This window comes from Barbus barbus (genome assembly GCF_936440315.1).
Source record: "Barbus barbus genome assembly, chromosome: 26".
In the NCBI taxonomy this organism is placed as follows: Eukaryota; Metazoa; Chordata; class Actinopteri; order Cypriniformes; family Cyprinidae; genus Barbus; species Barbus barbus.
In genome coordinates, this window is record NC_136754.1 from 26,806,789 (window position 1) to 26,820,461 (window position 13,673).

At 38.1% G+C, this 13,673-nt stretch overlaps 1 protein-coding gene across 1 annotated transcript in view; it reads left to right on the plus strand.

Annotated features, from left to right (window-relative positions):
* Nucleotides 1–13,673, plus strand: part of LOC306846468 (low-density lipoprotein receptor-related protein 8-like) — a gene marked incomplete at its 5' end in the record, with an annotated part of 102,368 nt that overhangs the window by 62,175 nt on the left and 26,520 nt on the right. The window contains 3 exons of the mRNA XM_079379888.1: nt 3,707–4,099; nt 9,057–9,179; nt 9,631–9,753. Of these exons, the coding sequence (XP_079236014.1) occupies nt 3,707–4,099; nt 9,057–9,179; nt 9,631–9,753 (639 nt within the window). The remainder of the gene's footprint in view (nt 1–3,706; nt 4,100–9,056; nt 9,180–9,630; nt 9,754–13,673) is intronic.

Sequence of the window (13,673 nt, forward strand, 5' to 3'; positions counted from 1 at the left end):
ACTGTCGGCTCCTGAAAGTGAACTCCCAAATAAAAACTCAAAAGAAGTTGACTGTTCACACTCGTTTTCTTTCCATGTTGTGCTCTACCCCTAGACGGGGCGTAACAATATATATATATATATATATATATATATATATATATATATATATATATATATAAAAACCACACAAGAAACATTGACTCTGGTGAATTGTGTGTTCAGAGGATTTCAGCGGGCACTAGTAGAGTGTAATGTGGGTGGACTGGTCCGTCATACCTTTCTCCCCCAGGCTGGCCGTGGCCCACAGCTTCACCTCTACTAATCAGAAGCTCTCATCATCACGGCAGAGCAGTTTCCAGGGAACTGGGTCAAACTGGCTTCACTCCAACATTCACTACTGAGTCTCCTTAGAAACACAGCTGACTGAGCTACAGCTCAGAGCTATAGAAAAATCAATGCAGATCCATCTTTCACTCAGATTCCACATCTCTGCCCAGCATATTCACCATTGCCTTTTCACCTTATATACCTAGAATATTAACAATTTTTGAGTGCTTCACTTAAATGGATTGATTTTATTGTTTTTACTCAAAGGGTTACTCCAAAGTGATTTCAGCTTATAAAATTAGAAATTGCTCCATAAGGTTTTGCATAGTAGTAGTAGTAGTAATACAAATTTATAAATTATAATATATTAAAATATCATAAATATAATGTAATCAAATGCTTAACTTTACAGAATGTGGCATTATCACAATTTCATTTTTTTTTTAAACACTGTCTGGAAAATGTATCATAATTTGTTTAATTTATATTCACAGACGAGGCAAAAAATGAGAAGTATATATTTTCCTGGTAGTATTTTGCACAACTACTTTGTTCAATAGTTTGGTATCAGTAAGATGTTTTTTTAATAAAAATTTGAATACTTTTATCCAGAAAGGACGCAATAAATTGATCAAAAAAGTGTCAGTTAAAACGATACAAAAGACTTCAAATAAATGCTGTTCCTTTGTTCTGTGTACACTTTTATTCTTCAAAAAATCCTGAATAATAAATGCATGATGTATTACAAAATATTAAGCAGCATAACTGTTTTCAACATTGATAATATTAAATGTTTCTGGAGCGGCAAATCGTAATGATTTCTGAAGTATCATGTGAATCTGAAAACGTAGCTTTGCATCACAGGAAAATGACATGTTTTAAACTATACATTATATGCAATATACAATTTCAGGATGGCAGTAGTCCTTCACAAGCCACTGCTGGCATTAATGGTTGATTGCAAATGATCTGTAATGTCAGTTTAAGTAGGCAAAGTTTAAATGTGGAATTGGCTTGGAAAATAAGGCACATTCTGATCTGAAACAGGGTCAGGCTATGAGGAATATACATCACTGTTTTTTTGTACTGCATGTTTAAGCGCTGTAGGGTTGTTGCTTCCTGACTGGAATAAATGAATCATCTAAATGGAGGGAGTTTTGGCACAATGATGATAATTGCCTGTTCCCACGCATTAATCTGCACTTAATCTAGGCTAATCTCAAGCCAGAGGCCTTTATACTGGAGCTGAGCACATCATTCACAAGCCTCTTGAACACGTGTCAAATACAGGACTATACTGTGAGCTAAAATGCATCCACACTTTCTATTAAAGTAAATTTCAGAAATCAAATACCCAGATTAAATCCAAATTAAACTTCATTAAAAAAAAATCTATTGAAAAATGAAAGAAAAGTTAGTCCTAATACATATGAGCAATAGTAAAGAACCCAGTATACTCAAGTAAAATCAAAGAAATCTTTTCAGGTTTAATTCTTCACTCAAGAAGTAAAAACATGAATACACCGGAGTGCTGAATTGCAGAGCTGGTGCAAACATCCACGTCCCTGTGATCAGAGGCTTTATTAACTGTCCTTTTGTTAGTTTGGCTGTGTGTTTGTGTGTTCTTGAATCATACATTTGATGGCAGCACACATTTGCCCATCTTAATGCATTCAGAAACTGCCAAAACCTTTTGCATTCCTGGGTCAGTTTTGACCCGGTGGAAAGTAAGCTTATAAAATGGTCATAACTTAATGTTTTTCAAATATAATAACATTGTATCTGATGAATAACTTCTCACTAATGAGACAATGCACAAAAATGTAAAAATGTTGTATGTTACCATGTCAATACTATGTAATTACTAAATTTTCCCACTTTTTTTAAATGTTTTTTTTTATATATATATATAAAAAATTTTGGTATTTCAAAAACAGTGGATGGAGTTCATGAAAAACTTGTTATAAAATGTCTCATGGACTATACAGCAAAAACACTGTGATGCAAGAATATATATATATATACACGTTTTCAATATTTATGAGATATTTTATTTAAATATATTGTTATATGAAACTCATAAGAATACAAGTTCAAGTATCGAAGCCTTAATAGTGAGGCTTTCCTTAGTAAACACCTCTAACCGTTATTACAAAAAAAAATTTCCATTAAACAGATATATGCTGAATATATTTTTCTCTTTGGTGTATATAACCAAACTAACTGACCACAAACTAAAATACACACAACCCTTCAATAGCACATTCACCATAATCTTGTTTCTTGTCTTTCTTGATTTCATGTCTCCTTTCCTATTATGCTTCTCCTGTGGGCCACTTATCTCTACTGTCAAATCTGTTTCTTAGAGATCCAATTAAAATCTTGCCTTTGATCAGCAGGTCCTTCAGTCTATCTTTACGTGATCTCTTAAGATCCCTCTATTACATTAGCAGCTCTTCTGATCTCTTTTGAATTCTCTGTGTTTGTCTTCAATCTCTCAAATTGGGATTTAAATGAATAGTTGACCCCAAAATGAGCAATTCACCCACATGTCATTCCAAATCTGTTTGATTCTCTTTCTTCAGTGAAACATTTTAAAAATTTCTTTTTTTTTTCACCCTAGTGTGGTTTTAGACTGTATTGACCCCATTGACTTTGACTTTTTTATTTTGGGGGTGAACTAACACTTTTTAAATGTAACAGCCACAATATGTGAGTCTACTGTGAATGAATGAATAAATGTGCATATGAATTGTGACACTATCTGCTTTGAGCAGTGCCATATGCTGGCGTACTGGATAAGAGATGTGCTCTGCTTCTGCAGACATCAGTCGTGTGCTCAGTATTTAGGGTTTCATGGAATCACTCTGTTTCTGTTGCCTGATTTTCTGAGCCCTGTGCTTTACTTCGCCACCCCTCACTTCAGCAGCTATCTGTCTGCACCACAGACAGGACAAACATCTGCTTATGAAAACATTTTAAAACCTGTTAGAAGCCAGAAATGTGGGAGGGATGATATAGCAAAATGATATACAGTCAAACCAAAAATTGTTCAGACACTTTGACTTGACCATGTTTTGCTTAAGCATTGCTTGGTATACCTAAATTGGTATTATCTAATTGTGTACTTAAATTTGACATCTATTCAACCTAATTCATTACACACCTTTCTATCAAAGTTATTTGACATTATCAATTTTATGTATACATATATACATTTAACCTTTAACACTTCACTTTCAAAACATTTAAATCAATGCTGGATGGTGAGTTTTAAAACACATTTTAAAAGAGCTACCACTATGCAGAAAATATGGTTGATGGCTGCACATGCCATTCAGTCTCTTTATTTGTAATTGGCCATTTCTTAATCAAGTCTTTGCTTTCTCATCCCCAGATGCCAGGTCCTGCTCAGCGGGGGAGTTCCAGTGTCGTAACCGCAAATGTTTAGCACCGGTCTATGTTTGTGATGGCGATGACGACTGTGGAGACGCCAGCGATGAGGAGAAGTGCTCTCCGCCCACCTGTGGGCCACACGAGTTTCGCTGTAACAGCTCAGAGTGTGTGCCCCAGCCCTGGACCTGTGACGGCGACCCTGACTGCGCTGACGGCTCTGATGAGTGGGTGGGGCGATGCGGGGGCGGGTCTGGACGGCCAGCTCCGCCCCCCATCCGGAGACTGCAGTGCGGTGCCGGAGAATTTCGTTGCGGCAGCGGGGAGTGTGTGAAACTGGCCTGGAGGTGCGACAGGGATCCTGACTGCAAGGACAAGTCAGATGAGGTCGACTGCCGTGAGTGTGCACTCTCACTTACTTCCTGTAGAAAGTGCTAGGATCTCACTGTACAACCGTGACCCTTTAATCCATGACGGATGTCAAATATGTAGTTAAATACAGAAATTTATCAGGGCAGGGGTGTTTTTTTTTTTTTTCCCGTAATGCAATATTTTCACTGGCTCACCAAAATAAGTATTACATATTATATTTTATTTTTAGTAATTTATATTTATATATGCCAAAAAAATATAGGTCACACTTCACTTCAATTAACTAACTATTAACTACAACTTTTGCCTCAATAAACTACTAATTGTCTGCTTATTAATAGTTCGTACAGTAGTTAAGTATGGGGATGGAGAGGAATAAGGGATCTAAAATATGATCATGCAGAATAAGGCATTAATATTTGCTTTATAAGTACTAATAAACAGCCAATATGCTAGTAATATGCATGCATAAAAAAGTGTTACCAAAATAATATAATTTGTAATTTTTTCAATAATTTATTTTATTTTTTATTTTATTTATTTTTTTATTTGCAATAACTATAAATTAAACCACTGTCATAAATATACTTTTGCTAGAAAATGATGGCAGTTTGGTTTATAATTTTCTAACTATTCTAACTGATGATTATTGCACATTTTTAATGTAATTTCCTCAAATTCTCATCGTTGTTAGGTAGCTAGAAAATGTTACATTATTATTTACATATTTGGCACATTTTATTTAGCCCAATCTACAGTACTTTTGTTTTGTTTTTTGTTTTTTTGCATTTTTATGCATTTGGCAGATGCCTTTATTCAAAGCGGCATGCACTGAATTTAAGGTACAAATTTGATCAGTTCAAGCTTTCCAGCTCATGACCTTGATGTTGCTAGCGCCATGCTCTGTGTTCGCAAGATGTAAAAAAATTAAAATAAAAAATCAAGACAATGATGAAATTATGAAATATGAAATTAAATGACATTTTCAGAGACCCAAAAGGACAAAAGACAACAGGCCTGGAACTCTATTGTCTAACACAATATTCAAGCAAGAACAATATGTTATTTGGGGTGATACTCACATTTACATTTTGATGTTATATGCGTGTGTTTTATTCATTTTTATTAATTTAATTAATAATATTATTAGTAATAATAGTGGGCCGCAGCCCCCTGGTTGACAGCCGCTGTCTTACACTGACCACCTGGGTCAACTGTAGATGATGCTCATTGTTTTTGTGCCATAAAAGTTTTGCACCCACCCAGTTTATTAGGATACCTTTCCAGGGCTCGACAGTGAAGTCAGTGTTGCATGAGACAGACTGCATTTGTTTTTAAGTCTTGCCAATTCAAACATTCAAGAGAATTGAAAACATTTAAGCGCAGATAGCATGTGTACCGAAATGATTTTTATTTCACTTCATTTTGTCGTATTGTGCTTAATCTGACAAATGCACACAAAGCTGTCAAAATGCCAGTCTTGGGGAGTATCCAACACCGCTAGTTATTTCTTAAGTGAATGTAAATTAAATTGGATGTGTCAGTATATTGGATCTGTGCGTTAGGTCTTAAAGTGACAGCAGCCCAGTATACCTGCTGCTCCTGTCATTAATGTTAATCAAACAACAAAAGACAGAAAAATCACTCACCGAATACCTTTTTGTAGTTTTCATGAAGATGAATCTGTATTAATTTTATACAGACTATGCGGCGTTATTTTACATTTGGTAACGTAATTCAATTCCGGTAGTATTTCTTATCTTTCTTACCTATCTGAAAATCTTAAAGCAATGTTTTTGATTTCACTGGTACCTAAAAAGGTGGTGTCGTAACAGTCTTATTTATTAGAATACAAGGTTACATGGGTCAAAAACAAGAAAAGCAGAAATTGAAAAGTTTGAACCAATGGCCCGACTGACTGCTGTGTGCAGTGCGTTCTATTTATGAGAAATGCTCTTTCATAACAGTAACATTTAAGAGGATGTGCAAGAATTTGGATTGATTTTGTAGCATGTTTGTGTGTATTTGTGTGTGTGCATCAGCCCTCTTACCGCTTGTCTCTTTGTACGTTGCATGGTTCTTTTTCTCAGACTCGTCTTCCACCTTCTGAACTTGCTGGCTGCTGCATTGACGCACACAAAGCAAGCACTCCCAGTGAATGTGCATGAAGGTGCTCGGCATCTCCACCACATTTCTGGAAATATCTGTGCAGGAATCTCAGCAGGAGTTCTCATTGTGAGGGCCACACGACCCCAACAATGTTTCTGAAGGGCATGTCGCACTGACATGCTCCGATGGGAATTAAATTCTCTGAGATACTGTGAGGTTTTGCCAAAGATGGAAGGCGACAGTTCACGGCAGATCATTTTTTCTGACTGCCTGCCATTTATTATCTATTCCACCCACGCAAAGACAATTCGTATTATTGGAGCCATTATTGCCACGTGACTCAAAGCATTTGGTGTGGAGACACACTTTAATTTAGTTTGTCAGTGATGGCAGCACACACACCATTGTTGTGTAATGTCATAAAACAATGATAGCTTTTTTATGCACTTTTGCAGTACATTACCCAAGTGTTTGTGTATTCATTTAGAGTACAATGTGTCTGATCTTCCAATGCACTTATTATATAGAAAGCCCTCCTGGGGCATTCTGGAGTTAAATGGGCTGCTCAAGGGCACAGTGGTGATGCTCATGAATGTAGCGACTACTCTGCACAACCCACACATAACACTATTTATCTGTGTGCCACATCATAATGGATAAAAAAAAAGAGAGAGAAGATTTGACTTTGAATTAAGCAACGGTGGAAGCATGTATCTTTCACTGTCTGATGTGACAGTTTGTCAGTTTGTGGAAAGAAGATGAAATTGTTTAAATCGAAGGGACTGAAGATTCAGCCATTACTCAAACCCGTAAGATTTTCTTTCATCATGGAAACACAAATAAGGATATTTTCTGACAGATTTCCCACCAGTGAAAGTCCACACACTCAAAACTTTAATGCTTTAAAATTTCGTACAGACACAGCTGTAGTAAATATAATACATGAAATGAGCAGCTTAATCCAGGTTTTCAGAGAAAGCTCAACGGTGCTCATTAATTCTGGCATGTCAAGCTCACACATTTGAGCTATCATTGACCATTACTGATGTGCTCAGTGTTTCTGTGTTGATCAATTATTATCTGTGAATAAAGCCTCAGTTAAATCTGTCCAGCATATAAAGCAGTTGTGTCTCTTCAGAAAACTTGGAATAAACCAATTGCATGGTATTGCCATCTACTGCCCAGCCCTAGTTATGGTATTGCACAAGGTGGTTTTGTTTCAATTTTGCAATTTCTTTTCATATACATCAGCAATGACTCTGATATGCATCAGAAATCAGATTTGTCAAAATGCTGTCACATCCTTTTAAAATCTCTGGGCCACATCCTTCTCTGAAAGCTGGGGAAATTCAGATTTCACATCACTGCTGTCGTACTCATTCCCCAGGCACCTCTGATAGAATAGAGCTGCCACAAGGTGTTTGTTATCTTAACCGACCTCGAGATCCCGAGAGTCATGGGAGAAAGACAGGTGCCCGGGAGAGCGCCTGATTTTAATTACGATGCATTCTCGTACTTGACTTTTGTCGGCTAGATAAGCTTGTTTTAAACCTGCTGCCTCTTATTTCATTCCCACCATCAGGTAACACATCCAGGTCAATTACGATGTGGCTTTGCCAAGTTTGCCCAGGCCAGAGGGAAATCGGGCGATCAGAGTGGCATGTGCGTTACTAGGCAACCCTTGGGCGTGTGTCCTTGAGCATCTTAAAGCCCTTGAAATAAAGGAAGGATACATCCACCACAGACTGCTCTATAATCACAGGGGGTTTTACATTGAACTTCATAATGGCCAATATTGTTTGTCTTCTCAGATGTGTTTGTGTAATTAAGCCACAGCTCTCCAGAAACGCTCACTAGAGGTGTGTTTATGGGCTTTGAAAGTGCCTTTAAAGTGTCATGACAGCTACACACACTTTGAAATCAGGTTAGATTTTTCTTAAATCTTACTGAAAACACAGAATACTCATATTCATATACAGTTTTAGTCAAAAGGTTTACATACACTTTGCAGAACATAGTCCACAAGACAAAACAAAACAGCTGAATTTATAAAAATTACCCCATTCAAAAGTTTGCACATGCTTGGTTCTTAATAATTTGTGTGTCATTACCTAGATGATCTATGACTGTTATCCATATTTTCACACTGAGATCAACTGAAGGACTCATATGCTATTATAAAAGTATTACAACTATACAAAAGGTTCAAATGTTCACTGATGCTACAGAAGGAAACACAATGTATTAAGTGTCGGGGTGAAAACTTTTGAATAGGATGAAGATCTGTGCATTTTTCTTATATCATATTTTTTTTTTCATTTATTACCTGCCTTTTAGAAGCTACAGAAGATACTTATATTTTTACCAGAAGATTAAATAAGGACAATTTACCCTGAACTTGAAATTCAAAAAGTTTTCACCCCCTGGCTCCAAATGCAATGTGTAATAAACAATACATTGTTAACTAACACTAAAACTGTTATAAATTATTTTTGTGAAAGAAAATAAAGAATATATATTAGATGAAATTTAAACAAAAATCTTAGGTGAAAAATAAAATCATTTGCTGGTGAAGTACTAAAATTACTAAAATGGAAATAGTAAAAATAAATTAAAGTTAAATATATATAAAAATATTACAAAAACTTTCAAATGAAAACTTAATATATATATTAAATATATATATATATATATATATATATATATATATTTTTTTTTTGACTGCATTACAGACAACATAAGTATTCATAGGAGTGTTTACAAATTATGAAGCTCCAAAGCATGTTTCCTAAAGATAAAGTACCATGAAGGTCTGTTGGAGTCTGTGTGTCAGCGTTTGGCTGATGTCTGTGCTGTTTTTGGCTCATCTGCAGCTCTGCTCACATGCCGGCCTGATGAGTTCCAGTGCGGAGACGGTTCCTGCATCCACGGCATCAAGCAGTGCAACAAAATACACGACTGCCTCGACAAAAGCGACGAGGCTGGCTGTGTCAATGGTACATCTTGGCGTGTGTGTGTGTGTGTGTGTGTATACTTCTGTGCACAAATCTTTTGTGCTGCTTATTCAGCAGGGTGAAATGTATCCCAGAGATCAAATTGGTTCCGCCTTTTAATGCGACACCCTTCAAAGTTTAATGAGTGCAGACCTGTCTGTCCATAGCAGAAGCGTGTCCTGCTCAAAGAGTGCTGTGTCTAAGCGGTAATAAGCTTTCATGTGTGGAAATAAATTGACCAATCCTTTTGAAAGTGGCATTTATATGGAAGACGAGCAGAGACTTCACCTAAACTGCCCACGTCTGTTAAATCACCAGTCTGTATCTGTGCACTAAAGACCTCTGAGTATTTGTGCTTATGTGGGAGGAAACAAAGCTAAATTGAAATGAACTGAACAAATCAGCTGCCATCTGTTCTGTAAGCATCTTTTGCTTTTTTCCCACCATACTTTAGCCACAAAGTGTGAAGGGCCTCTGAAGTTCCTCTGCAGGAATGGAGAATGCATTGATGGCAGCAAGGTGTGTGATAATGTGAAGGACTGCAAGGATCGGTCGGACGAACCCAAGAAGGAGTGCAGTAAGAAACCTATTTGTTGACATACAAGAGTAGAGAGCTATAAAATGAATGTGGTTAATTTAGTTCAGATTATTTGATCTTGAAAGAATTGTTTAGAAATATTTGAGCTCACACTGAAATCTTTGACTTTTGATTGTACATATGAGACATATTAAGTTCTCTTCTGAGAATATTTTGAAAATTTGTAAAAAAGTATACTTCAGTGTTGATGTGAATAATTCATGCATGCATACAGTAAAATACATCTCATCTTTAATAATCAAAATTACATACTTGAGCATTTTTTTCCCATGACAATAACTCATTCATGTCTTTAAATTAGGGATGCACAATATTGGATATTTGCTGATATCCGATATGCCGATATTCTTGGCCACTGATACCGATATATTTCCTTTTGTTTGGAAACAACACCAAGTCTCTCCTGTGCAGAGATTATAAAAACATAATTTTAAATTTTGGTTAGTTTTTAACAAAAACTTACTAGTTAGAATTAAATAAACATTAAGAAGTTCTGATATAATAAGAGTACATTGAAAGCTTTGAAAATAACTATAAAACAACTATAAATCAAACAGACAGATGCAATGGTAGCCCTAACATTTTATTTGAAGATTTAACATTTGTAAAAATAACATATCATTTTGAATTTATAAAATCAGACTTTATTTCTTTATTTCTGTCTGTAAGAGCCAGGTAAAATAATAAGAGATCTTCTGCCAGAGCTGTGTGGATTACTTACAAATTATGATCCGTGGTAACACTTTATTGTTACACATGTTGCATGTGCTTACTATTATAATAAGAATAAATTATACATAATTACATGCAAGTATCACTAAGCCAAACCCTAAATCTAACCCTAACCATACAGTAAGTATTACTCAGTATTTAAATGTATAATTACACTGTAACAAGGATACTTTAAAATAAATTGTAACCATCTGTTACTGATTCCAAATGACATGTAGTTAGTAACGTAATCCATTACATTACACATTTTAGGTAATATAATCAGACAACTATTCGATTTTTTAGATTTTATCTTGTTTTCACATTGATTTAAATAGGATAATCGTGTACCATATTGAATTAAATAATTTAAAAATGAATCAATGTCAGGGAACTGTCGTGTGTGTCATGTGTTCCTGCCCCTTGTGTTTCCTTATTTGTTTCGTGTCGTCTGGTCTACTCGTTATCCCCGGTGTTGGATGTCTGTGTCTTACCCTGCCTTGCCTTGTCTTGCCCTGCCTTGACGTTATAAAGATTATTATTTGAAGTTATATCCTCGTCTGCGTGTTCCTGGTTCCTCCCTCGTGTGTGCACCGTGACAGAAGACCAGACCTACAACAGTAAGCGGCGCCCCTTCACCTCGTTTTGTTTTCAGTTTTTCAAAAGTCTTGTTTTGTTCCTGTTTTGTTTGTCCCTCGCTGCATGGAAGTCGCCACTCGTCCTTCTGCCCTAGCCCACGACATGTCGGCGTGGGAGTTCGGCAGGATTACCGCGAGTGCCGCGAGTCCGCTGGCCGCGAGCCCTCAAGTCTGCCGATCGCGGGAGAAGTTCGCCGTTGTCCGCGGCTCATCCAACCCGCCGATCGTGGGAGATATCCGCCGCCGCCCGCGGCTCCCAACCTCGCCGCTCACACCGAGCCCGCCGTTCGCGGGAGTTCACGCCGCTACCTGCGGTTCACCCAAGTCCGCCGTCCGTGGGGAAAGCCAACCCACCGTCGGCGGCTTCCCCAAGTCACGCCGCCGTTCGCGGCTCACCGAGCCCGCCGTTCGCGGGAGATCAACGCCCCCCCCGTCGCAGAAGTGGAGGAGGTTGCTGAGGGACCCTGTGAGGGCCCCTGACTCCTCGTCATGCCCAGAGGAAGCCTCAGCTTCCTAGCCAGCCCAGGAGGGCTTCTGGTTCCTGTGGGATGTCCTGTCCTGTTTGTCTGACCCTGGAGGGTTTCTGTCGTGTCTTGTGTTTTGTCTGTCTAGCCCCGGAGGGCTCCTGATACCCCCTGGATTCCCCATGGAAATTTTGGGGGGGGGGTAGTAGAGCTCTGGGTGGAGTGGGTGGGCCGAAGAAGGATGCCATGGCCGCAGTTACCACCTGCCATGGCCTCCTGAGCTCCCTGCTCCGCCATGGGTCCTGTCTGTCTGTTCCGCTCTGGAGGTCCCCGTCCTGTGGTCCGTGTCTGTCCTGAGAGGCCTCCAGAGCGCCCACCCCCCCTCCCCGATGGAACAGTTAAGGCTCGGGACGAGCCTTTCGGGAGGGGGGAGTTATGTCAGGGAACTGTCGTGTGTGTCCTGCCCCTTGTGTTTCCTTATTTGTTTCGTGTCGTCTGGTCTACTCGTTATCCCCGGTGTTGGATGTCTGTGTCTTACCCTGCCTTGCCTTGTCTTGCCCTGCCTTGACGTTATAAAGATTATTATTTGAAGTTATATCCTCGTCTGCGTGTTCCTGGTTCCTCCCTCGTGTGTGCACCGTGACAATCAATATAAAACACTTACTGAAAAAATTTCATATTTTACTTATTTACAGTACCTGCATGTCATGTGACCATTAACCTACATCAGATAAATTAACATGCAAATGTGAACTTATTAAAAATCTCAGGGGTACTTCAAATAAAAATGTATTAGATGAAAGAGGATCAGATGGCAAAACGTTGGTGAATTTGTTCATTTTAATGTGTTTGAAAGACAAACGTCTTCCACAGCAATACATGGTAAAAAAATTAAAATGTTTGTGTTCATCAGTAGTTGCAATACTGAAACATTTCTTAAATCTGAATTGATTTTGTAAAGCCAGTGGTCAAATACTGTGTAGCCACCTGACTAATGTATGAATGCCCAAGTCTGTGGAAGACTTTCTGAATGTATATAAGCGGTAGGCTATTTTAGAAAGGAACATTTAAAAGATGAAAAAGAGGAAGTAGTGAGAATCAATACATTTTTAATAAATTGTTGCTATTGTGTAAATAATATGCAATCATGTAATCCATAAAAAATAGCTGGTCTGAAAATGAGTATTTTAAAATGTAATTTAATCTAATTACAAGTACTTAATTTTTGGAATCTGATTACATAATCCAGATTACAGATTACAATTGGCTCTTTTTATTTAAAAAATCTCCCAGGATTTTTTTTGTGACTACATAGCATGTATTTTTTATTTTTTTTTATAATCCAGAATTAAATAGGTTACAGAAGCTGCTGGAGCACCACTGAAAGTGCATCGTAATTTATATGGCAGAGAAAACAAGTTTTTTTAAATTCCTTTTTACGCATCCCAGCATTATCTGGGCCAGAGCTGATGGATCTGTCACCATCTTCTCAGAAAATCCATTAGCATCAAAGAGGAATGAAGACGTGCTGTGGTTATTCTAGAGGCCTGAGCGTGTGTGTGTGGGTTTCCTCACCAAACCTGCACCCTTATCCTCTTCCCTCAAATGCCACGTTCACCCACGTGCAGTAATAATCGCCGTCTCCAGAGAAAGCACTCATAACTCCGTCTTAATGCCCTCAGTGTCTTCCCCTTTAATCCAGAATCCTCTGCTGCTAATTTGACATATGGCTGGCTCCGAGCGAAGCGGCCCTGCCCCAAATTGTTCACTGCCATGGATATTGTCAGGATGCCAGCACCTACTAATGAACGCAGAGAGCTAGAGAGAACACCTGGTCCTCAAATGCTACCTTGTGAGAGAGCGCAGAAGAAAAAGAAAGTACATTGTTGCTCATTTCTGGCCCACACAGCCGTATCCATCTTGCCTCATTAAATTATTGTCTGCAGAATGCTCAATATGTCCTGCTGCTCACTCGAGCTTTCACACACAATATGTTCCTGGGATTCAATGGCAAACAATGCAATGCTAATTTCAACACACTGTAACGAGTGAAATAAGGTGTGGCTCCTTTAAGAGCTGAGCGTCA